The sequence below is a fragment of the Apiospora kogelbergensis genome, assembly GCF_038363985.1.
Source record: "Apiospora kogelbergensis strain CBS 113332 chromosome Unknown utg000001l_segment0_segment0, whole genome shotgun sequence".
Lineage (NCBI taxonomy): Eukaryota > Fungi > Ascomycota > Sordariomycetes > Amphisphaeriales > Apiosporaceae > Apiospora > Apiospora kogelbergensis.
Window position 1 is genome coordinate 5,425,769 of NW_027117418.1, and position 25,278 is coordinate 5,451,046.

The following is a 25,278-nucleotide window of genomic DNA, read 5'->3' on the forward strand; positions in this document are numbered from 1 at the left end:
GTCCATCGGACAAGGAGTAGGCCGTATCCGTTCGATTCAGTACAAAGAATACCCGTAGTATTGGAAAGACCCCAGCTCTCAGCTCTCCACTGGATGGATATCACCATCAGCAAATCCTATTGGTAATTGAATGAGGAACAGGTTGATAAGACCAGCCACCAGCCGTTTGCGCTGGAGCTACCGAGGCCCACCGACCGGCCGCCCCTGCGTCATCGCGTTCTTTAAGAAGCTAGGTCAACAATTGTTGCGTCCATGCATATCGCCATTACATTACGAGGTAAACATTTCAAGACGAAGCGAAAAGGCAGTTGCATAGTTGTTATCCATTGACAGCCTGTTGGACGTAGATCTTGGCCAATTTCCCGCCATGAAGCTACCGCTACTCCCCGCATGTCTGCTCGGTGGCTCCGCCGCCTTCGCAAGCTCGTTGCAGAAGCCGCTGAGCAACGGTCTCTCTGCCGACACTCGACCTGTCCACATTCCCTCGGCAGCAACAGGGGGCTCGCCCGGCTACCGTGATGCGCTCCTCTCTCTCCACAAACAGCTTATTGAGATCTCTTCGGTGAGCGGCAATGAGAATGCCGTCGGTACTTTTCTGGTCGAGTACCTCACGGAGCGCAACTTCCACGCCCAGCTCGAGTTCATCCCTCCGTCCTCCAACTCCTCCTCTTCTACGTCGTCTGTCGATGCCGATGACGCCAAGCCTCGCTTCAATGTGCTAGCCTGGCCGGGCGCGAAGCGCAACCCCGACCCCAAGCTGCTTGTCTCAAGCCACATCGACACTGTCCCACCCTTCATCCCGTACTCCTCGTCCGACCCCGAGCCGAATGCCGACACGGTGATTAGCGGGCGCGGCAGTGTCGACGCCAAGGCCGCGGTCGCAGCGCAGGTCATTGCCGTGCTCGAGCTGCTCGAGGCCCAGAAAGTCAAGGGCGAGGACGTGATGCTGCTGTTCGTCGTGGGCGAGGAGGTGGACGGCGACGGCATGCGCTACTTCAGCGCAACGCTCGACGAGCTGGAGCCGCCGCCCCGCTTCGAGGCTGCCATCTTCGGCGAGCCGACCGAGGGTAAACTGGCGTGCGGCCACAAGGGCCTCGTGGGCTGCGAGGTCTACGCCCGCGGCCACGCCGGCCATAGCGGCTACCCGTGGCTCGGCAAGAGCGCCACTGAGGTGCTCATGCGCGGGCTCGTGAAGGTTTTGGACACAGACCTTGGCAGCTCCGAGCGCTTCGGCAACACCACCGTCAATATTGGCCGCATTGAGGGCGGTGTTGCCGCTAACGTGATCCCCGAGAAGGCCCACGCCGACATCGTCCTGCGCGTTGCCATCGGACCCCAGGACGGCAGCGAAAGTGGCGGCCAGATCGTCAAGGAGCGCCTCTGGGAGACCTTGAAGAGCGTCGACGACGAAGCCTTCGAGATGAACTGCCATAACATCTACGGCGCCGTCGACTGCGACTGTGAAGTCTCCGGCTTCGAGAACATCACGGTCAACTATGGCACCGACGTCCCGAACTTGAAGGGAAACCACACGCGGTATCTGTACGGACCTGGCTCGATCTTGGTTGCCCACGGACCCGACGAGGCAATCAAGGTGAAGGAGCTGGAACAGGCTGTCGAGGACTACAAGAAGCTTGTACTTCACGTATTGGGAAACTAGATTCTTAAAAACCTTTCAAGGCGTATTTAGCCCAACATGAAACGAAAGGCTTTGTACATTTGTAGCATTGGTATACACCCGTTAGTCACTAACTCGATACCACCCCCACGCAATGCAGTCGAGAAAACCCTTTATCCCAGGCCATTTTGCAATGTCAGCCGTTTTGTGCGTCTCCCCATAACCCATGTCATTTGTCTTGTTTAGTTTCCAATGACCTCGGCCCATCTCTCAGGCATAATCTCCTTGAAATCGAATCGTCCATCGGCACCCTTTGTCACGACACCACGCTCGGTGACCACAGCATCAATCAGCTCGGCAGGAGTAACGTCGAACGCAGGGTTCCAGACACCAATAGTCTGATCAGCTGTGACCACTCTGACCGACTGGCTGGTGTCCACCTTGCCGTCAGCACCTACAACGGCGCCGCTGATTTGGGTCAGCTCCTCCGGCTTGCGCTGCTCAATCTTGATGCCTGTGCCGCTGTCCGTGTGTAAGTCGATCGAAGTCGTGGGCGCGGCGACGATGAACTTGATTCCATGGTGCTGGGCCAAGACGGCCAAGGCGTACGTGCCGATCTTGTTGGCCGTGTCGCCGTTGCGAACCACGCGGTCCGCGCCGACGACGACGGCCGCGATGTAGTCGCTGTGCTTCCTGGTGGCGAAGAGCGCGCCGGCCATGGAGTCCGTGATCAAGGTAGAGGGGATCTTCTCGAAAGCCAGCTCGAATGCAGTGAGACGGCTGCCCTGGTTGTAAGGCCGGGTCTCGGTGCAAAAGGCATGGGACAGCGCGCCCTGTGCGTGGAGAGACCGGACGATGCCGAGAGCGGTGCCGTGGCCCGACGTGGCCAGGGACCCCGTGTTGCAGTGCGTCAGGACCGCGACTTTGCCCTCAGCCGAATGGATCGGCGCATTCTCAAGAAGCCACTCTGCGCCGTGCGAGCCGATCTTGAGGTTAGTCTCGGTGTCCTTGCGGAAGATCTCCTCGGCCGCCTCGATGTAGGCGTTCACGATGGCGGACCGCGCGGCATCCTGATCCAGACTGGCGACGTCAACACCCCTCACGATCTTCTTAAGGTTCGCGATGGCGTTGCCCAGGTCCACGGCCGTGGGTCGCGACTCGTACAGGTAGTCTAGCCTGGAGTCGATGTAGGATATGGTGTCGGCGGGCGACGAGGAAGGGCCGGCGCCGTTCTGCAGCTCGACGGCGTGCGCCAAAGCAGCGACGATGGCGATGGCGGGTGCGCCGCGCACACGCATAGAACGGATGCAGTCAAAGCCCTCCTCGGCCGTAGTTACCGGGTCATAGTGGTGCTCATGCGGGAGACGGAGCTGGTCCAGGACCTGCAGGGAGCCCCGCGTGTAACGGATGGCTTGTAAAGAAGCCATTTCTTTCTCTGGCCACTCTCAGATAATCTGAAGTGATGAGCAGAAAGTCGGACTCGAATGATAATACCTTTTTTATGCCTGTAATATCTGTCTAAAAATACACCTACGCGTTCGCCGGCCCGTTGGGCGTATCCCACCGATTGGCAAGGGGAGGGAGAGATCCTTCTGATTCTGCCGGACCCCGCCATCAAAACGGAATGGCGACATGCTGACATGCTCGAAGATGACTCGCTTGAGCCAATCGATTTCCGGCGTGGCTTTACACCGCCTTCTGCTAGGCCCGGCCGCCGGGTCGGTACCTGAAGAAGGTACCGGTCTAGCGCGACGGGGACCAGCACAGGGATCACCAGGCCAGTGCAGGCCCGAGCCAGAGACACCCACGTAGCAACACCATCACCCGCACCAACAAAGCAACACCGACATCGCCCGGTCGCAGACAATTGCATCCTATCCAGTCCGAATAATGAAGTCATGATCCAGAAGTAACGCTGTTCACCATGGAACAGCCCTATTCCACCTCCAAAGTAACCGGTATGCCCTCTGCACCCCCTCTGCATCGGACCGGGCCCGTGAACAACCTGCAACTTGGCGCATCTCTACTAAAGCACGCGGCAGTCGAGTACTTTGACCCCCATGGAGTCTACAAGCTGCTGGCACCTGGCTTGATTCCCCGGCTTCCATTACGAAATCTGCACTGGCAGTCTCATGCCGGGCCACTACGCTCCATCGATACCTTACACGTCGAGCTTGCGCCCGAAGGCTCCGTCGACCCGCGTCCTATTTTCTCCCCCGACCCCTTTTTCCCCTCCCGCCCACGGTCCGAGAGCGCCATAGCCCGCGACGATGGCTTCCAGACACAGATCGGCAATGGAGGGGCTACCCTATCAATAGACGCCTCGCTAGAAAAGACGGCCGGCCACCAGACTAGCAAGCCTGCGCGCCGGCATCAGATCCCCGGCCTACGACGAACCCCCTATCTCAAGGTCCTTCTCGTACGCTGCGATGATAACGACGCCTACAAAAATGGAGTGCGCCAAGAGGTGCGGGAATGGATCAAGACACAGACACCTGGGACCGGCGCCAAGAAGACAAACACGGCCGAGAACCACGACGCTTTCGAATGGCTCGTCCTCCACGTCATTATCCCAAACACAGTGGCCGCAACCCAACCACCTGTGACCGGCAAGGGAGACTCGGGGGCTGCTGAGAAGACATCCGCGGTTTCTAAATGGAGGCCAGGGTCTAGTACGCTCTTGGAGAAGTTCCGAAGCGACTTTAACTCAGGCAGCAAGGGCGCTGTCGACCACATTGCCCAGATTCGGATTGGAATCAACGATGTTCCCTATGACAGCTTACCGCGCGTCGTGCCTGCCGTGCCGAGCGGCTATAAGGAGAGTGCTGAAGACAACGAGGCTTCATGGGAAGATCTAATGATCAAGATGCGAAGCTTGATTCTCTCGAGTTTCGATATGCGCGTCACCCAATACGAAGATGACATCAAAGAAAAAGACAACCAGCGGAGCTTGCCGGGCTGGAACTTTTGCACTTTCTTCATTCTCAAGGAGGGGCTTGCTCGCGGATTCGAGAGTGTAGGCTTGGTTGAGGACGCTCTAGTTGGATACGATGAGCTGAGCGTAGGGCTTGACATGATCATCAAAGACCAGAGAACTGGGAATATGGGCACGACGGCTAGCGCGCTGCTGGGTTTCACAGACGAGCTCAAACAGAGTGCACTTAGAGCTCATAAGCTCATCTTCGAGGCCCAAGAAGACGACGATGAGGTTGTGGATATGCAAGCCACAGGAACCAAAACCAGCAGAGGTGGTGATGACGCCTTCGATGAGATCCCGATCAATGCATCCAAGAAGCCCTATCGCGATCTCATTCTTGAAAACAACGTCTCAGTATTTGACTTTAGATGCTACATTTTTGCGCGACAAATTGCACTCCTGTTGCGTCTCGGTAACGCATGGTCTACTAGAGAAGAGCTCCTAGCAAAGCTCAAAGAACAGCAGGACTCAGTGATACAAGGTGTGGCACCACGAGCACTGCCGCCAAACCACACGGAGAATGAAAGCGAAAATCTGTCCATGCTGGCAGAGATCTGCCGGCGGACGCTCGAGTTCATCCCTTCGGTGTCGCAGGTTATGCGGAGCGATGTGCAAGCAGCTTTAGCTAAAGAGGCCAAGTCCGAAGGTGATTCCCAAGAAACGCCACCCATAGATGCCGCAACTACGGAGGTTATAGACAATCTTGTCGCCTCATATGCGTTTTCAATTGCACAGCAGGTTCTTGCGCAGACATCGACCAAGGCTCTCCCGATTCCTCCTTCGACTTTGGCTACCCCTGACGGCCCCGAGCAAAAGGCAACTATACCGGAACCGAAGACAATGATGCACCCAGCCCGGGAATCATCTTTAAGGATCAGTACCGGTAGTGCTGGTGCAGGGCGTCCGCCCCCGAGCCCGGCTTTCTTCCCTGGGCCAGGGGCGGGCAAATCGGAACATGAAATAGCGAGGCACAACGCTTTCTTGAAGGTCGGACTAGAAGAATTGGCTGCTAGAAGAGCTGAGCTTCATATTCTATCTCGAAACATCTTGGAAGAGTGCGGTAAAAAGCGAGCATGGAGCGATGGCTGGGCGTCCGTGCCGGTTGTCGGACAGTCTTCACTTATAGCCATGGTCGAAATTGATCTTGATGATGATTCGCAATCGGTACCAGAGGATCAGCAACCATCAGCGGAAGCGGCCGTGTCTCTTGCTGGAATCGAGAGCAAGCTTCTACGAGCGGCTTTAGACAATAGCGAGGACTTTTACCGGCTTTATGAGTCTTTGACGGACAAGGCATTGAGACACTACACTGTGTCCAACCATACACACTCCGTCCAGGCTAGTATGGCCGATCTGGCTGTGCTCAAGTACCATATGGGCGATTATGCGGCGGCGGCGGCGTTCTTCTACAGAACCACCCCTTTCTTCGGGGAAAGCGGGTGGAGTCTTCTCGAATTGTCAATGCTCGTCATGTATTCGGACTGCCTGAAACAGTTGCAGAGGAAAGACGAGTATATCAAAGTCGTTTTGAAGCTGTTGTCCAAAGCAGCTGCCGCCGAGAGAGAAAGAAAGCACCATCGGTCCTCTTTTCGGATCGGAAAGAAAGAAGCAAAAGAGTACCCTGACAATGATGCTATCAAGGGATTTCTCGGTCATTTACTATCTGAGACGAAAACAGCAGCAAACGAAGCCCGCATACCACTTGCAAATTTCTTCTCCAGCGTAGAGGTTGAGGCCACTCCTGAATATCACGACGGCCGAGATAGCTTCTCTATCCTCCTCAAAGCTACTAGTATACTTGTAGACGAGTTTCCGCTTGAGAAGGCCAAGTTGCGAATGATTGGCCACGCGGGCGGAACACAGAGGGAGATCTGGCTCGAGCTGATGGACCCTATCGTGATCAAACCTGGGCGGAACAAGCTCAAGCTTGATAGCAAAGTAAGTTTTACGTGCCCAATCCAATTCAGCAAAGGCAGCATCACTGACCGAGTGTCAGGTCGTCATTCCCGGTACGTACGACGTCGATAAGATCGATTTCATTGCCAGCAACCTGTGCCTGCACTATGAGCGGGATATCAGCCAGCCCATCGCAAGCGGTGGTTTCTTGAAGTCACCCAGGATCACAATCTACCATCGTGCCAATACGCTCGATGCACGCCTTGCTGCAGCCAGTACCGTGCAGCTAGACCGCAATAATAGCGTTGATATCGAGTTTGATTCGGGTTGGAACCAGCTCGTCAAGGCCGAGGTGCGCGTCAAAGCTGCAACCAGTGGACTGCGCCTCCTGACTGCCGAAGGAAAATGCATACAAAGCACGGATACAGATTACAAGTTTGCTCAGAAACCGGAGGGCGGCCTGTTCAAGTTTGACGTGCTGCCCAAGCATGCGAAATTCAAGATTCGATTTCCATTCACTGTGGAACAAGAGGTTCTGAACGTGTCCGTCAGGATCGAGGTCACTTACACCACCGAGTACGGGACCTACCTGTTCTCGGCGACACCCAGTATACCTATTTCCTTGGCTCTGGGCGTCAATGTCCAGGACGTATTCAAACACAAAGCTTTATTCTCTCGCTTCACTGTATCTACTGCCAGCAGCAGCCCCTTGAGATTGTTCAAGAGTGAGCTTGAGAACTCGGATATTTTCGAGTCTCACTTTGGGTTACCGATGGACAAGGCAGTAGTGGTCTTTCCGAAACAGCCCGCCAGTCTTCTGTACAAGATAACGCGGAAGACGGGCGTAAAAATAACGAAGAAGACAGCAAAGACGCTGTATTTGAAGCTTCAGTACAGTATCATCCACGACGAAATCATCGATCTTGTCACGGGATCGATTACCCAGTCGTTGGCCGATTCTCCCTTCCAAGCTTACAGTCGTCTTCTTTGCGACACCGTTGTACCGCTTGTGCGATATGACCTCAACGCTCAAACCTTGGAACATGCTACACTCACGGGTGCATATTCTACCGACTTCCTCAGTGAATTGAATTGGCAAAGATACTTCGCGGGCCTGGGGAAAGACTCCGAGGGAAACAATATCTCCGAAACCCTGGTCTCGTGCATCCAGAAGTGGCAGTCGGCGCATCCCTCGCTGGCTCTTCCCCAAGAAGCCCCGGCGGAATCTCGATCTATTTGGATTCCCGTAGATATTCCGCCCGTTACCATCGTGCATACCGCAGACATCAGCCTGCAACCAAATGATGCGACACAAAAGCTCCGCCAGGGACCTAAATCCGAGACAGCTGCCATTGTAACTAACCAGCTCGTCCCCGCTACACTACATCTGAAATGGACACGGGTTTGGGATACCACTACCCCCATGGCAAATATGTCAGACATGGAGTTCTGCTACGAGGTATTGGCACCAGGCGATGCATGGCTCGTGGGCGGCCGGCGCAAGGGGCATTTCGTCATCCCAACGCCCTCTAGCGATGACAATCTCAACAGTACGGATGCCACCGAGGCGGACATCCCGTTGCTCCTGATCCCGCAACGAGAAGGTTGGCTACCGTACCCCACCATCGACATCAGGGAGGTCCGCTCAGTGCCAGGCGAAGCCGGTGGCAGTGGTGCCCTCACACCAGTTGACGGGCCAGGGGGAGCCATGTGAAATTGACCTCCGGAACCTGGGCGAGACGGTCAGAGTCATTGCCGACCGAGAACGAATTACTTTGAGTCTCGACGCCAGTGGTCCCGGCGGTGGCCCGCTAGTGCTCGAGACAGTCCGGAGTGGCTTGGCGGAGAGAGTGGTGGCTTGAGATGGGGGGAAATCACTGAAGGGACGGGCAGCCAGGAAAGAAAAGATAGGTTTGTGGTTGAAATAGATATGAAATGAGCCACTAATGAATATGCCACGCTTGTCCTGTCCGCCGATATATATATATGCCCCAAACGAGAAAACTAACGCCATCGCTAATCATGAGAAGAAAACTGAAATGAACAACAAAACTCTATCAGCCAGATTTCGACGGACCAAGCATGAGCATCTTGCCGAGAGCATTCGGTTTGCCGTCGTCTCCAAACAGAGAAACACCGGCGCCTGTCCAAGCGTTGGCCTTGTTCGGCCGGGTGGCACCAAACCTTTTGGGGACATTCACGTCAGTATGACCTCCTAACAGCAGTTGCCATCATGGAAGAAGAAGAATTTACTCACCAAGCGTACGCTTCAACAAAGTTGGCCTTGCTAAACGAGGAGTCGGCCTGCTTCAGGAGGGCCGCGTTGTCGGCGGGCGTGCCCTGGCCCTCCTGGCCGGCCTTGGGGACGCCCAGCTCGGTGAACCAGAACTTGGGCTCGGCCTTGTTGCCGTAAAAATCGTGGAGCTGACCCGTCCAGCCATCCAAGCCGGCGGCGGGGCCGTACCAGTGCACCGAGACGAAGTCGGTCGGGCAGTCGGCGCCGCCGTTCTCGCGCCGGCACGCGTCGCGGAACTGCTTCAACCAAGCGAGGCCCGGCGGGCCGCTCGACACGACCGGGTGGCTGATCTTCCACCCCTCGTCTTGTTGCAGCGGCATGATGACGTGCTTGTAGTACTTGGCCACGACGTCGGGGCTTAGCCCGGTGCCGCCGTTTTCTACCTTTTCGTTGGGCTCGTTGAAACAGAGCAGGCGCTTCGAGCCGCTCTTCTTGACATTTTGGAGCTGGTCGGCCGCTTTGGACAGAAGCTTCGGCTTGGCCGGATTGCTTAGGTCGAGGTCGTGCGGCCCGACCTGGGGAAGGAACTCGGCGTCCGGGTTGGCTTCTCGGATCATCGGGCTCTCGTAGAGCTCCCACGTGTAGTACCAGCTCACCTTGGACCCCTGGTCCTTGTCCACGATCTCCTTGAGGTCTTGGAGATTCTTGTCGGCCACAGCCAGGCCCACTTTGGGGCCGCTCCCGCCACTGCCGCGCTTGTCGATCCCTTCCAGCTGAGCGGCCGGGGCGGCTTGGGCCAGGCCGCTGAGTAGGGACAGGCCTACGATGCTGAGAAGGGCGTGCATGGTGGCGAGGGGTGTTTGTGTGTGTGTGTGATGATATTGGTGTAGGGGAAAGTGCGAAAGCGATAAAGGATTGTATATCACAACCCCTGCTGGCCGGCCAGTTATCTTTGAAAATGAATGTAAAAGGGATGGGCTTGCTATGTCGAGTGTGAAGACAGGAATGAAGGAGATGGGGAGAAAAAAAGAAACCGGGGTCTGAAATCGGGTCTGGGGATGGATATTATATAGATAGATAGGCTTGCTCACCATGAAGCACTTAGGCTGACCAGTAGATACTCATTTGCTTACTGTTAACGTATCTTGATGGTGATATCTGCCATGGACCAACAAGGGAAATATTACGTCAACCGTGAGATCTTGGGCCATCACATTGTGACTCCGGGGCGCTCATTGTCTCTAACACGGGGGCCAGTCCTAGGCATCTCAGTTTGCCCAAGCCCTGGGGGGAGCACAAGCAACGTAAGGATGCAGGGAAACGCTTGCCCCCAATAACTGACGAAGATTGTACCTGAATCGGTGCAGATGGTATCAGGGGTACCCGCATGGGATCAGTAACGCGCGGAAACAACAACCGCCGGTCAGCTGACAAGGGGTTTGTTTCATGGAATTGGAATCGGGGCCATGAGATGGATGCCCTGGGGGCCAACAAAGACGTTGTGGTTGGTGGGCGGCAACAAAGGATACAGAAAACAGGATCGTCGTGCAGACGCGCGGGTCAGGATTCTAACCCCTGTAATGTAAGCCATTGGCCTAAATTTAGCAGGAATATTGCGACCAATTTAGGCGTTGGGCTTATTTAGTGGCGGTCGACTTTCTTACTGGCCTCCTTTTCCTCTCTTTCTCTTTGGGGCCAGCAAACAAGGAATCAGACGTATCATTGAGCTTCGATTTCTAGCTGAAGAACTGAAGGGCATCACAGTCAGTATGGAAATACCGAGCCATTCCTGCCCCTTCAGCACCCCCCAGAGCGGGAACGTTGCCTTCTGGTACGTCCGGAGCAGGACTTCAAGTAAATATGGGTGACGTACTTCCTTTCTTCATTGGTGTAGATGATTGGCACCCAGGCAGGGTTTGTCGTGAGAAAGCAACTGGCAATAGCACGCATATGATGTACGATTTCTTGATTCGTGTTTGTCGCCTTCTATGTATGCGTGGTATCATTTTCCGGCCCCAAGGCCCAATACTGTCTTGCCCGGTTTACTCTGGCGGCCGCCTCCTTTCCAAGACAGAGCCGCACATCAAACTGGCCCAACCCCTCTTCAGTCGCATCCCCGGCCATTGCAGCGAGAGCTGCCAGGCCCAGATATGAGTGGAACAGGTCGGGTGGCGATCCTGCGTCCTTTCCGAACCCTCCATAGGTATTTTGCGTCTCCTGCAGCAGAAACGCGCGGCCTGACGCTCTGTCCAAACTTGCGGCTTCAGGCAGAGCTTTGCTCAGCACCTGCAATGCGCCAGCTACCCACCAGGCGTAGCATGTATCTGCTACCTTATTCGGGCGGCCATTAAACCCGCCCAACACTGGGCCTGTGACGCTCAACGATGCCATTTCAGAGGTCGGTTCTGCCGGCGTGTTATTCTCTTCTCCTTCTCCTCCTTCTTCTTCGCTATCACTTTCATCGCTACCCGTGTAGACAATCTGCCGCGAGACTAGCCAACGTACCATGGCGGATGTGTTGGGTATGCCGGCGTCTAAATAGTGACTCGGCTTGTCCGCATCTGCTTCTGTAAGGTCCAGCATAGACAGCGCAGCGACGGCGCAGTAGGCGTATCCTGCCTGACTCTCGCCCATGTGGCTCTCGGCGAAGCCGCCGTCGTAAGCCTGGCTTTTTCTGATATGCCGCACCATGCCGTCGACATCAATATCCAGGTCTTTGCCCGCTTCGTTCCCCCGTAAGGCCCATCGTATCGTTGCTGCCATGTAGCAGTAGCGCATGTCCCGGCCCCCAGAAATGGAGCCGTCGGCATTGACGACTTCGCCAAAGCTCCCGTCAGGTCTTTGCAGTCTTTTGATCCACTGCAACGTTCCTATCCGGTCCACGCCCCGAAAGGCGGTTGCGACGCTGCTTGCGTCGTCGTTGGCCAGAAGCCCCAGGGTGAGCAGGGCAAAATATGTCCCGGGCAGGCTCGCGTTCTCGGTGTCGCTCGCCGCCGGGTACGAGACTGCTTCATCCCAACCCCGCTTTACAGTGTCGGGCTGGACATGGCCGGGACTGCCGCAAAAGCCCCTTTTCGGTGTTGTTGCGCAAGCACCCAGTCGCGCAATTGGAGCCGGTCCGAGGCAGGTATCAAAGACTGGGGAGTTGGGGGTGCACTGGCTTCGTTGGCCGATGGCGAAGCGGAGGAAGCAGACGAGAGAAGGTCCAATCCGGCGAGGGTGAAGTAGCCTAGGAGCAGGCGGTTACTGTCCATGGACGTATAGATGGATGGCAGGACTGTGGTGTAACAGCGCTGGAAGTACTGCACGTGTCTTGCTTTCTGGAGCTCCATCTCGGGCAGGCAAAGATGGGGGAGGACTGGGTTCTGTTGGAGCATGGCCAGAACTCGAGTTGATGTATTGGCGGTTTGAGGCGGATCGCGAATGTTTTTTTTTCCTTTCTTTCTTTCTTTTTTTCTGTTGTCTTCTCAACAGCAGCCATCTCCGAGGTTGGATGGATTCGTAAAGTCAGGGAAGGACCCCGCAGTGGAAGTACGTACGTGCCGCTTCCCTCATCATATCATATGCAGCCCCTCCCTTAAAACTGGGACAGCCAGCTGCTGCTGCAGAGGCTGGGAGGCTCGCGACAAATCCCATACACATACAGTACGCAAAGAAAGGTATGCAAGGGAACCAATATTTTTGAGACAAGGTCGCCAGCACAGCCCGGGAGGCAACACCAGGACACACACGTATCCTCCCTGCATCCATGGAACACGACCACTCCACACCATCGCCGTCGCCGTCGCCGTCGCCATCTACCGTTTTCCATCCATCGCCGTCACGACGATAGCTACCTGCCAATAGACCGACCGCGCGTCCCGAGAGCCACCCGAGCACACCGCAACCATGGCCCTCATATCGACCAAGACCATCCTGACCTCGCTGTCGCTCTTCCACATCACCCTGGCCTTCTTTTTCTTCACGAATCCGGAGACCATCGCCGACCAGGCCCTGGTCTATATGCTGGGCGAAGCCATGGGCATGGTATGCGCGCCCCCAATTCTCTCCCGGGCAGACGAGATAAGCTAATTGAGCCTTCTTTGCCCCAATATAGCCCATGACCACCAAGTTCAACGTGCCCTCCCCCCGTGACATCCCTACTCGCCATGGTCCTGCTCTCCGTGGGAATATCCGATATCCTGTCGCTGTCGATGCCCGAGGAGGTCTGGCTCATCCACCACTGGGGTGCGCAGGCGCCCCTGCGCTTCCTCTTTTTCCTCGTCGTGCTCGCGACGACCTGGTTCGGGACCCCCTCCGCCCCGCGCCGCCCGGGCGCCGGCCGCGGCATCATGTCACGGCCCATCGCAGTCGCGGGCACCGGCAGCGGTGGTGCTTGGGATGGCATGCGCAACCGGGTCGTCTTCACCCTCGTCTTCGTCGAGATGCTCAGCTGGTTCTGGGTCTGGGTCACCCTGCGCGAGGAGGCCCGCGCCCTCCAGGCCAAGAAGCGGAGGCGCAACAGCTCCGGCGGTGACCGTCACCTTTAGTTAGTAGAAGAAAGATGAAGAAGAGAAAAGGCGCCGAGACTTAGGGAGAGCAAGAAAGAGGAAAGAGAAGCGAGTCGCGGACGAATAAGAGCACATGGGCGTAGCGAGATAGATCTGAATATGCAGCTAAGATTGTATGGTCTGGCTTGGGAGAAGACGACGCGATTGCGCAGCTGGGCCGATCCGAAGTGAATTAATGCATGATACCCTTTTTTTAATTGGACTCGGGTTCCGAAGTCTCTGGTCTTACTACAATCATGATGCGCTACCATTATATCCAGTCAATCATGTCAAATACGATTGCCTGATTTCGCTATGGACGGGCTACCTGCGATCTTGTTGTTCCTTGTTTGTATATCTTCTGCATCCAGTCCAGGCGAACCTGGGAATGGAATGGCGTAGCTGTCTGATATGTCCTGACCATGTGCTGAGACCTGTTCGTCTAGGCTTGAAGCGCATGCGAGAGAGATGCCTCTATTCTCATCTTACGCAATTCGCAGGAGACCAAGACAAACTCGACATATCTCGTAAGATAAAACTAGGCTGTCGAGGGCGACGAAGTAAAGGGTCAAAACAACGGCATCACTATCACCATGCTTCATGATCAACCGCAGTACGGCAGTATAAATGGGTGCTATCATCTGGTTGTGAGTCAGGCTTCATGGTCTGGTAGGCCCAGGCTGCCAGCTCGGCTGTCAGCTGCTTCCAAGCAAAAGGTGTTGCCTTCGAAAGCAGCATATCAACCATGTCCCTTCTTATGGTAAACCAAGGCCACCGCCAATTCGTTCAAGCTTAGGGTTTAAATCCCTTATCGTCCAGCCGACGGCCCGAAGTGATATCTCAGCCTGTCTGTCATCCCAGAAAGGAAGGAGAAAGAAAAAGTAGACTCCTTGAAGTCCTTCGGAAATCTTGCCCAGTGCGAGAGAACAGCTCAACACAGAGCTACCAGGCTAACTCTAGGCAGGGACAACACGAACACAAACGAACACCGCGTTGAAATTTAGTCAATGATCTTGACGTTGCTCCAGCCCCGGGCAACATCCTGCCACGAATCCACGATCTGGCCGATCGTATTCTCGAGGTCAGGTCCCTGTCCAATGGCCTTGTATAGTAGCATGTCGGTGTCGCTGTTCTCGAACGTCTCACCAGCGTCGTCTGAGACGGCGCGGGTGCCGTTAACCAGATCGCCGAAGGCCCACTCGGAGATACGGTCGAGCCAGCCCGTCATAGTGACCGTCGTATTGAGTCTTCGGATGTACTCCTTCATGCTACTATTGGCAGTCGCGGAGGCTGTCTTCAACGTCTTCAGGTGGATATTCATCCACGATGGCATCGGGCTCTTAGTATCCGGGTTGCGTGTGCGCTCGAGGTAGCGGGTCACCTGGACGGTCACCAGCGCCGACTCGCGCAGCATTCCGTTAGCGTGCAGCGCAGCGAGGTCGTGGAACACATCGTTTCTGCTGGCTTCGGCTTCATGTGCCAGCTTCCTCCGTTCCATAAGTCGCGTGGTCTGGCTGACGAGTTGCGAGCGGATGAACTCGACAACTCTGTCGCGTGCACCGTCTTTCGGATCTGACAAAGACAGGCCGATGTAGGAAGCAAGTCCTTGAACGAGGCTGTAGTATTCCACCTCGGGAAGTGTCAGCTTGTCCTGGATACCACGCCCGTTCATCAGTTCATTCATCGACTCTGCCACATCTTGGCAGGCTGGAATTACGATACTTCGGTCACGATCTTTGGCCAGAGCGGCATTGGTGGGCTTGTAGTCCTTGGTCTCCTTGTAAGCCACGAGGCTAAGGAAACGCTCAGAAAGGAGGGACAGATGCGCTCGTTCCTCCTAAAGGGTTGAATTAGCCGAGAAGATCAGTTGCGCGTTATATTCAGTTCGTGTGACATACCGATAGACCAGGGCCAACACCGAGGAAGTCTTGAATAGGCCGATCCGGGTTTGCCTCAATGTTAGGAAAGGGGCCATAGTCGGTGGTGTCATACAGTCGCATGCCGGGCTTGACGTGCTCTATATGGTCGTTAGTGGGTGAATTTCGCGGATGAAGGGGTACATACGAGAAAGTTTGTCTTGCCAGGTTTCGTGCGAGACTTCGCCATTCAACGATCTAGTGCCTCTGCAGTGGTCTACTAAGGCCATTACCAAGGTACAGCTTTGCTTGTGTTTGGTCTTGGTAATGAGGTTGCCCAGAACACTAGCATAGCTGCCGTTGTCGAAAGACAAACGTAGGCTATTGGGAATGTTCCTGTCAATGGCACTTCTGTAGTAGTGCAGATAGAGAGACGTGGGAGTTCCATTGCGGCCAGAAGATGCCCAGAGGCCAGGGGCCATGGTACCGAGGCGATCCGTAAACAGGGGCCCCAGACAGTTGAGAGTTACGTTTTTGACCTCGAGACAGTCCCAGAGGGTTTTGGCATGCGATGCCGCTCCGATGAGGATATATAGCTTGACCAGTAAAACAGAAAGATCTTGCCTCTTGAAAGGCTGCAGATGGTGCTGTGCATCCATCCAGAGGAGTGCCTGCATTACGCGCTTGCGGTCAGCCCACAACAAGGGGGAATTGGCATTGCGCCCCCAGAGGCCATCAACTCCGGCGAGCTTCAGTAAGCACACCGATCCAATGATCGTCAAATCGGTATTAGGGCTGACACCTTCGCTCTCTATCTGCTTTTGGAGAGCCTCATGCTTGAAGCCAGTCTTCCATGTCCAAATGCATGCCTTGGAGATATCCTTAAGACAAGTCTCGCATCGTTCAGGAACGGAGTCTGAGTCGCAGATGCCACAAGAAGCCCCACGATAGATGGAAGACGACGTGTAACACTTCGAAGAAGTGGTGAAGAAGTATCGTAATCGAAGGCGCAGTGTCAACAACATGATGTTCTGGAACTGCGATTCCTCGGACTGTATTGGTCAGCTTTGGATCATTTCTAGGTGCCTAAAGCTATAAGAGTGTCAACAACAACGTACCTGGGAGCCATTAGTGCCCAGCCTTTCAAGCAAAAGCTTAGCCTCGCCGATAGAAAGCAAAGCGAAGAAGCGCTTGAGGTTATCAAAGCAGCTCATGTCACGATAATGGGAGTGAATGTAGGCCATGAGACCTTCTACCCGAGCTCCTGAGGCAAGCGAATCGTCTGACCCTGACTCGATGGGCGTCTCGAATAGAATGATCAGTCTTGCCATGTCCAGTTGTGTGCGGTAAATGGCATGCCTCGGGCCGAAGTCCGTGATCGTTATGAAAAAGCCCTCGACTTCCTTGAGCGCCCTTCGACGGTTTCAGCATTCTTATTCGGGGGAAAAAGACGAGAATGCGACTTACTGTTTGGCATTCGGTTGCTTACTGGCAGCCATGATGAAGCTTTCCCACATTTTCCAGTCCTTGACAACGGTACGCGTCGCAATAGACTCGGCAGCCAATTTGTTCTTGAAAAGGTCTTCAGTCGACGTGATGTTCAGGCGGTTCATAGCCGCCACCAGTTCGGCGGCTTTCTGTTCGAGGGACTTCTCTTTGGGATGCGCCTCTTGCTTTGCCTTCTTCTCTTGTTCTTCAACAAGCAAGAATGCTACGCCATTCTCGAAAATGGCCTTACAGATGGAATAGAACTCATCCCAGGCACCCAGGCTCTTCAAGTGATTCATCATGGTGGAGCAAACGGTCTCGAATCCATCCTTAAGAGCATCAAGGGCATTGTACTTGGGATCTGCAAGGCACTTGACTAGCTCGTGTCCCTTCTTCTCCTTGAGGGTCATGTCGAGCCAGAGCAACATCTCATCTTGAGTTGCAATAGTACGAGTCGGCAACGACCCAGAGTTAGAATCCTATCGTCAATAAAATTAGTAAACGGAGCATTTGCTTCATATGATCCTTCCAAATACCTGATGCCGGGAAGACTTGGCCTTTTCGATCTGTCGCAGAGCCAAAGTTCGGAACATTGCCTTCTTGACATCGGTGTCATCAAGCGAATTCTAAATTTGGGTGAGTGAGAATACCATATAATTGTATGATATAATGATGCGAGCTCTTACGGCATATAAGTATGTGGTTAAGACATTGCGGAAGTGGAAGCTTCGCTCAGCTGTGAAGCTCTTGTCCATGATGGCAGCAATCTTCCAGGGAAGTTAGTCGAAGGGGGTAAAAGGCCATGGGCTGTAAATCATACTTGTTGCGCGTGCTCCCAATCTTCATTGGCAATGCAAGAGAAGAAGCTCGTTTTTGCTACGTCTTTGAGCTTAGGGTTCGACTTCACCACATTGACGCGCATTGCGCCGATATACTTGGGATACTGGTCGCAGTCCATTCCGTTGCTGACGAGCGCCCACTCATAAAGATCGGCAGTTGCAGCGTCTTTGACAACGATCTTGTCGTTGATTATCTTATCTACAGCCTGGCAGGCAGCTTGTCGATCAATAGGACTGTCGAGCTGTGATCGAGCAGCAAGTTCAAGGGCCTATACACAATCAGTTTGTTGTCACCAACACTTCGCGGGCATCCCCTTTTCAAAATGAATGTAAAGCAACAAAGCCGGGTGGGTAATCGTCAGTACACATGAGTTTGCTAGCCCACTTCGCAAGTTACACATTGGTATCTTCCGAGTGTCATGGTCTGAGGACCCTTGCCCTTGACGAAAGCTTTCTTGCGTAGAAGCTCACGGGGCTCTCCCAGCAGCATATCATGACGATGACGCCATGAGATATCCAGACTGGGATTTCCGTGTTCAAGACCATACGTGGCAGTGTGTTGGAGAGGTGAGTAGGATAACTGGCCTCGGAGCTGTGCCGATATTGTCCGGCTTCTAGCACCGATCGATACACGCGGAGCCTCGGCGACTGATACGGAGTCCTCTTGAACAAAACCCGCAACAGGCCAGCCATGTGTTTGGTCCGTGTACGTGGAAGAGGGACAAATGAAAAGCCGGGGCTTACCTCAAAGTAGGGGTCTTTGGTGGCCTTTGCCTTGGCTTTAGCATGGTTGATGACCACTGGCCACTGGCCCTGTTGCCAGGCTCCCTGGATTTGCAAACCGCAATCATCACGAAGTACTGGCCGGTGGGCCTGGTAGTCGTTCATGATGGGCAGTGTGGCGGTTCACGTGCTGCAAGGTGTGGTGATGTTGTTGATGTGGATGACGGGATTCAACAATATTCTTGGTGGGGGGCATGGCAAACGGGAAAATCCAACCAGATCGAATCACAGATAAAAGAAACCAATATTCAAAAGGGTGGTCGAAACTTGACAACGCCGGCAAAGCTTCTCATCGGCGTATAGTAAGTCTTTACAGTGCCTCATTATTCTTGAGTCTTTGCTACATGCGTCTATCGTGTGTTTACAGCTGTGCGGCCTCAGTCGTGCCCCTCGACCCTCGACCCTTCCTTCGGTGGGGTTGTTCTCTTTCTGCCACCGTTTGACCTTCGCCCAAGTAAACGTATACATAAGCGCCATATACCGCCGGGCGCTCCATATTATTAGCACTTCTCAGCCAGCCACACTTGGTAGGCGGTGACAAGACCATTCCCAAGGGAACGAGAGATAGGTTGGAAGAGGATGTTCTTATACCTGGAATGCATGCTTCCTTGATGAGATGAATACAGAGACAAAGAACTATGGGATATTCACATTTGTTATGCGCTCTCGTGACTCGTTACCTCTGCATGTACAATATTATACACTTAATTGTAAGGCCATAGCTGCCTGCCCGCTGTCGTCATGGCAGGAATTTGGCGGCCGGCCCCCACTGAGCACCCTGTATGGCCGCTACCAGAATATGCCGGCCTTTTCCTTCTTTCGCCTCTCGATCTTGGATTTTGTCAGCCGAGCAAGACCCTACAGGAGAAGGACGTCAATTGTCTTGATCGTACTTACCCATTCCTTCTTGCAGTTTCGGTACGCCCTACCCCGCCCGTTAGTCTTGGACTGTTGTTGCCATGGCTAGGCCGAGGGCGAAAGTAATGCGCCTGGGCCTGCGGCTCCCGGAACTCACTCGAAATAATCTGTACACATCTTTCGGTCACCTCCGTTTCGGTTAAGGCATCGTATGCTTCGTTCGGCGGCTTCTTGGCAGGGATCGAAGAATTCGCTTCTGGACTTGCTGTGGCGAGCGAAAAGGATGAGCGACGCAGTAGAGGGGGAAACGGCAATCCGATTCATTGGAGGCTCACTTCTGGAATTTGTTCTTGTTCTCTTTACTCCAAGGATCCTTGCCGTCCTTGCCATCTTGGCTGGCCTTGCTGACCTTCCCGGCGTCGTCTGGCGTTGACATCTTGTCCCTTGCGATTGCGCGACAAGATCATTGACGTGCAGGCGAACTGGATGCGAAGTTGTTACAAATCGAAGCTCTACATAGGCGTTCGCGCTTAATCCCTGCAATCCTGGGGCGTGCTACAAGCTAGGTGCTGTAAGTATCATCGGCTGATCGCAACATCAATATGCCGGCCGAGGCCCATTTAGTGGGCTTTCACACGTTTTGAGGGTCGCTATCCGATCAGTTGATTCCTTACCTACCATGTGCCGCCGAGCGAAGCATCTTTGAGCAATAGGACCCCTCTTCGTCATGTTCACCATTAATAAGGGAGGCGATCAAATCCTATCGACGTCATGGCAACTCTATATCGTCTGACGAACATAGTAATCATGACTGTCAGCACAAGTTGGCATGGTGTCGTAAGCATGCATGTCTGTTCAGCTGTCTGCACAGCTAGAATCTCGGGGGCAGGCGGGTGGCGGAGCGGATGGCGTGGACGACCCCCTTTGGCTCTTGGGTTCTGGGCCCTTGGCTGACAATATGCCGCTTCTGACCTTGACTAGAAAAGAACCTGATCATTTTCGCTGCTTCGCATTCCAAGGGACGGGTTCTGGGCGCAACGCAAACCGCAGAACGATTAAAGTATAAGACATACTGAGGTTTGATAGCTTAGGTATTGTATCATATGCAACGAGATTATTGCTCGACAGTCGTAGTTATTATCTACACAACATGTCTTGACTATATATGAAAGTGTGGGTATCAGCTCAGATATTTTGACCATTATATATGCTCTCGCCCGCCACTATAGCTCACGCGTTGGCTCCTTGTTGCCTCACGCCAAAGAACCAGTTCGGCGCACCCTGGCTGGATCCTAGACGCGACTTCAGCCAGCAGCGTGTGTTGCCCTGGTACACTCCCCATCCGGCGCCTACACACGCATCGTTTTTAGCACATGCGTTCAGACAGTCCTCGAAGGTAGTCGTCTGGAAATCGCCCATATCCTGTGTTCCGCCCCCGCTGTGATAATCCGTGTTACAGGCGACGCGAAAGAATTTGTTATTATCTTTGGAATCATAGAGCGAACCATTGTTCGCCGGACATATTATCGAAGTGACGACCGATGGCGACGGTGAAGCGCTGTTTAAGGAACAAGGAATTAGCAAGCGTGCCAGTAATCCAGGGGAAAGCAAAATGCCTTGGGTGTCTGGAACGAACCTCGGTGAGGCATCGTCGCTGCCATGCTGAGCTCCCAAGCCAACGCCCAACCCCACGGCCAAGCCAATGACGAACACGGCGATCAGGGGCCCGATGATGAGCCAAAACTTCTTCTTGCGCATCCCCATGACTGTCGACTCCTGCGGTGCTCTCTCCGACACTGATGGGCCCACCGTCCCGTTCCATTCTGACATGGCCGGGTGGCTGGACTGTGGTTGTTGGTATGGCGAGTATGGGGACTGGTCGTATCCATTCTGGATCGGGGAAGTGGCCTGCTGGTACTGGTGGTACTGGTGGTACTGGTGGTGCGGCAATGAGCCTGGCGAGCTCTGGTCCCATGGCTTCTGCGAATCCGGCCCTGCTACCACTTGGGGCGCCTCCGGCTCCGGCACCACTTCCAGTCCCGGCTGGAGTTCCGACTTCACCTCCAGGCCAGGTTGATCATCGTGAATAAAGGCCATGGCGCGCCTGTTTCTTTCGTCGGGTTGCGCTCCCTGAGTTGGCGACTGTTTACTGTCTGTATACTTTCCGTACCCTCGCCAAGTGAGAAAAGAGGGTGCAGGAGTGCGTGCATGAAAGACAACAACAAGAGAGGGAGGAAGGGAGAGAGAGAGAGAAGAGTGAAGGCTGCCTAGGGGCTTAGCAAGCGTCCGCTCGTTCGTTTTTCTCCATACTCTACACACACTTCTCTCTACTAGTCGAGCCGCCCCCCAGCCCTGCTGCCCTGCAAGTCCTACGGACTATTGCCCATCTCATTTACAGACCAAAAGCATCTCTCCAGGCCCAGCTCGTTATGGGGCGCGTGGAGACCCGTAAGGCGCTGATTTGATTCTGCTGCAGCCAGATGCCACAATAAGCACATGACCCCTGCAAGTGCTTACCGTCGATCGAAGACTCTGACCCAGGAGATTATGCGCGCTTCAATTTTGCAGGCGCAAACAGCCATTGGCCGGGCCCCCGTCCAGAACCCGTCATCGAGGTGCATGTCATTTTGCCGTTCCCCTGCGTTTTCACGCTGCTTTCAGCTATCTATTGCATACAAATGTGCCATCCTGCCTATACGAGATCTGCAACGCGGGGGTCTCGGGGGCCACACTTGCAGTGTACCCGTGCAGAGAAGGGACCTTTTCATCTCCAATTGCAGCTTCTTTGCATCGGGAGGAGGCTTCCAGAATATCAGCAATTGCGGTTCGCGAATCCAACGAAGGCTATGTAGATGTTCTGGTTCAGGGTCCCTGCACAAGATCGATCGGGAGACTGCTCGGTACTGCTCGGTACTGCTCGGTGGACGCAGTTTCTATTTATATCGCGAACAGCCCGCTGCTCGCTACACCTACTTACTAAGTACCATCACATACCCACCCACAGGCCAAGAATCTCCAATATGGCTGGCTGAGCCTCCCGACCTCTTCGACAGAGGCGACCCTTACGCTGCATGCTTGCTTGCATCGACGAAGTTTGCCATTCATTCCCTTCCCGAGCGACGATAGGCCCGAAATGCTTTGCCGACTTCAGGTTAGGGCGTTTCGTCGGTAGTGGGTATTTAGCTCACCCGGTGCCTAGCCAAATCCCAAAGGATGCTATTTCATACGCCAATATTAGCTTTACAAGATGCCACGATGCCCTGGCTAGGATTGGCTAGCAGCACATAGGATTGCAATCTGACGCCCGCCACTGCCATGCCACCCGAAGCTCTTTCCGTTGCTTCTCGCTTCATGGCGCTACCGTGTGTAGGCTTTTTCTTTGTATCTACTGTCGATTTGACGGTCCCCTATTCCGATATAGCTGTTTTACTCCATGTCCCGCACCAGAGAAAGTCTTCTGGCCGGATCGGGGCCGTTTGGTTGTTGTAGTAAGCAACATCCCCTCGCCGTGGGCATGGGACGCATGCACTTTGCACATAATCCTTGGGGACGGCACCGGAGAAACCGACCAAATACGCCTTGCAAAATGCATATACGCCAAGGACGGGTTGGCTAAAATAGTTGGGATGGCAGCTATTAGACTCAAGAGATGACCCATGCTGCGGAACCCATCGAGGGGCTCTATATTGAGTATCTACCGGAATTCTCCCACCTCAGACGTCGACCCAGCTTCCATCGGTGACCGAATGGTATTTCTATTTCAAAGAACACCGAAGAGCGCCAACAACCCCATGGCCCCCCCGGTGACCCAAGAGGAGTCCCCAGCAGGCTTGGCCGCCATGCTTTTGGGGACTTCAGGGCTGATGGAGGCGTTACCCCTATTTTCAATATCAACTTGAGGATCGACATCCCAAGTCGGTTTCATTTCGTCACGCAAAGACAAAGAGATATGAGGTAGGATGAGTAGATGAACGTAACGTACCCACAGCTCCAGCTCCCTGCAGCATCAACTTCGCCTTTTCCATCCCACTTCGCCATCGCCGGGTACGGACACAGTGGCCGTTGCCTCCGCACGGGTGTCGACGCATTGGCGGCCTTGTCCCAGGTTGTGGCAACAACGGCATCGACGGCGGTGCCGTTTTCGACCCAGCCCATGAGCGCGAGAAGGACGTCGTGGCGCGCGTCGCGGAAGCCCGGCACCGACCAGCTGTCGTTGCCGAGAGAGCTGGCCTGGGCCGGGCCCGCAAAGTTCCAGGGTGCATCCACCGCCGTGCCCCCGCAGTGGCCCATGCCCGGAACCTATCGACTCTCGGCGTGAGTATTGCTCTTTTAGTGCATAACGGTGTGTAGTAGGAGGCGCTGTAGGCAGTTATCCGACGAAGAGATCTAGCCAACCCCTCCGAGACACTGACAAAGAAAGGAATGAAGCACGGAAGTCGCTTACCGCGAAGTATCGAAAGAACGCTTGCGTCGCTGTCGTATTGCCCCCGCCCGTCGTCGCCACCACCCGGTCCCAATACAGATCCGAGCCCTTGGGCGGCACCAACCCGTCGGCGAGTCCGTGGTACATGATCATCTTGCCCCCGCGATCGCGGAACGGCGCGAGGTCGTAGTCGTCGGCCGTCGCGTTGCCCGGGTCCGTCCTCGCCGCATACGCGGGTACGCTGTCGTTGTAGTCTTGCCACCGCCAGTCAGGGTCGTCGTACAGGAAGTAGCGCGCGTAGTTGAGCCCATACAGACTTGTCATGTTCTGGCCCAGCACCTGCGACCATTGGTTCTCGCACCCGGGAGACAGGCCCGGATACAGTAGCACCCCGCCGGCGGCACGGTAGTTGCTGTAGGCTTTCTTGGCTGTCTCGATCTGCGCCACCGTCAGGCACGCCGACTGGTTGACCCCGGGCCGGTCGCACGCCATGACGGTGTAGTCGGGCGAGCAGGCATCGGGCGCGCTGATAATGCCGTCTTGGACGCCGTCAAGAAGGTCGCACTGCCGGATCACCTCTTTCGCCATAGCGGGGAACACGCTCGTGTTGATGTGGTTGGGCGCCGTGAGGGCAGGTTGTATGTGCCGACCTTGGAAACCCACGTGTTGAGATGGCTTGTATACCAAGCCGCGGACCCGACGAGCACGCCGTCGAAGCTGTCGGGGGAGATCTGGACTTCTTTCAGCCCCTGACGCCCGCCAGTGGAACAGCCGCTGTAGTAAGAGTAGTTGATTTTCTTCTTGTAGTACTCCTCGACAACCTTCTTCCCGATCTCGACGGATCCATGGAGAGAACGCCAGCCCCAGTCCGTCTTCATTTCGGGGTTGTTCAGCGCCCACGATACGTCGCCCGTAGTTGAGCTATGGCCCGTGTCTGTCGAGATGGCAGCAAAGCCGTACCTGACTCCCGCCCCCATATCCAGCCAATTGATGCCACCGCCAAACCCGCCATTGCCGTGGGTGATAATCCGGTTGTTCCAGTTGACTGGCAGGAAGAGACCTAGGCGATATGCAGAACTGGGGGATGACTTGACACGTATCGTCACAGCACACAGATCTGGTAGGTTGGTGGGCTGAATGGGGTACATGAGATTTCGTGGCCCTTCGCCATATGTGTTACCGCTCTCGACGAAGTCCACCCTTTCTATAGAGGCATTGGCTGGGAGGGCATCAACGAAACTGTGGTCATTACAGGCTGGAGGTACGCCACGGCGCTTGGTGATCGCCGTCACAATGATCGGCACGAGAGCGACCCAAACAAGAAATCTCTCTGTCCAGCCTTTCCTCGCCATGATGACACTGACGATTACTTCTTCGATGCGACAACCAATGGCTTGATAAATAAGGGCAATATTTTCTTGTTTCAAGTCTAGCCCTCACGGAAGAGTACTCCAAAAATCAGGGGGGTGGGTATTTTCCAAACCCTCGGAATGGGCTCATCTATTTCTGACTCGGGGCAATATTTAACTCTCGATGGTGGAATTATGCATCGTCGGGTTCATGCATCATCGGGCCAGAAGTCGGCTGAGAGGAATACGAAAGCTACACAGCCTGTCGACCGGCGGTCAGTCTACGTAGACTTGCCGTTGCTCTTGCCGCAAGCGAGCAGTCACACCGTATTTGCCCCGGCTAAATCGAAGAACGTTGAGCAAATCAGGGGCCGTATGACTGGAAATCAAACTCCAGTATGCCGATTCCCCCCGCAGATACCCCAG

At 54.7% G+C, this 25,278-nt stretch overlaps 10 protein-coding genes across 10 annotated transcripts; 3 read left to right on the forward strand and 7 right to left on the reverse strand.

The window, feature by feature from the left end:
* Positions 1–367: 367 nt before the first annotated feature.
* On the forward strand, positions 368–1,660 carry PG998_001741 (acetylornithine deacetylase; the record flags this gene model as incomplete). The annotated part of the gene is made up of 1 exon (XM_066868559.1): positions 368–1,660. One exon carries the CDS (start codon positions 368–370, stop codon positions 1,658–1,660), a length of 1,293 nt encoding a protein of 430 aa, XP_066736974.1.
* Positions 1,661–1,860: 200 nt separating this feature from the next.
* Positions 1,861–3,045, reverse strand: PG998_001742 (methylthioribose-1-phosphate isomerase; the record flags this gene model as incomplete). Its single annotated transcript, XM_066868560.1, has 1 exon — positions 1,861–3,045. One exon carries the CDS (start codon positions 3,043–3,045, stop codon positions 1,861–1,863), a length of 1,185 nt encoding a protein of 394 aa, XP_066736975.1.
* Positions 3,046–3,542: 497 nt separating this feature from the next.
* On the forward strand, positions 3,543–8,353 carry PG998_001743 (uncharacterized protein; the record flags this gene model as incomplete). The annotated part of the gene is given in 3 exon segments (XM_066868561.1): positions 3,543–6,533; positions 6,592–8,130; positions 8,141–8,353. The coding sequence occupies 3 exon segments, from the start codon at positions 3,543–3,545 to the stop codon at positions 8,351–8,353; spliced, it is 4,743 nt and encodes a 1,580-aa protein (XP_066736976.1).
* Positions 8,354–8,548: 195 nt separating this feature from the next.
* Positions 8,549–9,572, reverse strand: PG998_001744 (glycoside hydrolase; the record flags this gene model as incomplete). The annotated part of the gene is made up of 2 exons (XM_066868562.1): positions 8,549–8,675; positions 8,749–9,572. 2 exons carry the CDS (start codon positions 9,570–9,572, stop codon positions 8,549–8,551), a joined length of 951 nt encoding a protein of 316 aa, XP_066736977.1.
* A 1,141-nt stretch (positions 9,573–10,713) lies between these two features.
* Positions 10,714–12,059, reverse strand: PG998_001745 (prenyltransferase and squalene oxidase; the record flags this gene model as incomplete). The annotated part of the gene is made up of 2 exons (XM_066868563.1): positions 10,714–11,766; positions 11,823–12,059. The coding sequence occupies 2 exons, from the start codon at positions 12,057–12,059 to the stop codon at positions 10,714–10,716; spliced, it is 1,290 nt and encodes a 429-aa protein (XP_066736978.1).
* A 556-nt stretch (positions 12,060–12,615) lies between these two features.
* On the forward strand, positions 12,616–13,256 carry PG998_001746 (uncharacterized protein; the record flags this gene model as incomplete). Its single annotated transcript, XM_066868564.1, has 3 exons — positions 12,616–12,753; positions 12,824–12,844; positions 12,930–13,256. The coding sequence occupies 3 exons, from the start codon at positions 12,616–12,618 to the stop codon at positions 13,254–13,256; spliced, it is 486 nt and encodes a 161-aa protein (XP_066736979.1).
* Positions 13,257–14,256: 1,000 nt separating this feature from the next.
* Positions 14,257–18,327, reverse strand: PG998_001747 (N-acetyltransferase B complex non catalytic subunit-domain-containing protein; the record flags this gene model as incomplete). The annotated part of the gene is made up of 10 exons (XM_066868565.1): positions 14,257–15,093; positions 15,155–15,273; positions 15,321–16,164; positions 16,231–16,525; positions 16,580–17,079; positions 17,137–17,226; positions 17,287–17,367; positions 17,421–17,708; positions 17,837–18,031; positions 18,184–18,327. The coding sequence occupies 10 exons, from the start codon at positions 18,325–18,327 to the stop codon at positions 14,257–14,259; spliced, it is 3,393 nt and encodes a 1,130-aa protein (XP_066736980.1).
* A 684-nt stretch (positions 18,328–19,011) lies between these two features.
* PG998_001748 (uncharacterized protein) lies at positions 19,012–19,516 on the reverse strand (the record flags this gene model as incomplete). Its single annotated transcript, XM_066868566.1, has 3 exons — positions 19,012–19,053; positions 19,120–19,147; positions 19,416–19,516. 3 exons carry the CDS (start codon positions 19,514–19,516, stop codon positions 19,012–19,014), a joined length of 171 nt encoding a protein of 56 aa, XP_066736981.1.
* Positions 19,517–20,310: 794 nt separating this feature from the next.
* PG998_001749 (uncharacterized protein) lies at positions 20,311–21,177 on the reverse strand (the record flags this gene model as incomplete). Its single annotated transcript, XM_066868567.1, has 2 exons — positions 20,311–20,638; positions 20,717–21,177. 2 exons carry the CDS (start codon positions 21,175–21,177, stop codon positions 20,311–20,313), a joined length of 789 nt encoding a protein of 262 aa, XP_066736982.1.
* A 1,824-nt stretch (positions 21,178–23,001) lies between these two features.
* PG998_001750 (feruloyl esterase B) lies at positions 23,002–24,855 on the reverse strand (the record flags this gene model as incomplete). Its single annotated transcript, XM_066868568.1, has 3 exons — positions 23,002–23,379; positions 23,525–24,234; positions 24,273–24,855. The coding sequence occupies 3 exons, from the start codon at positions 24,853–24,855 to the stop codon at positions 23,002–23,004; spliced, it is 1,671 nt and encodes a 556-aa protein (XP_066736983.1).
* Positions 24,856–25,278: the final 423 nt, after the last annotated feature.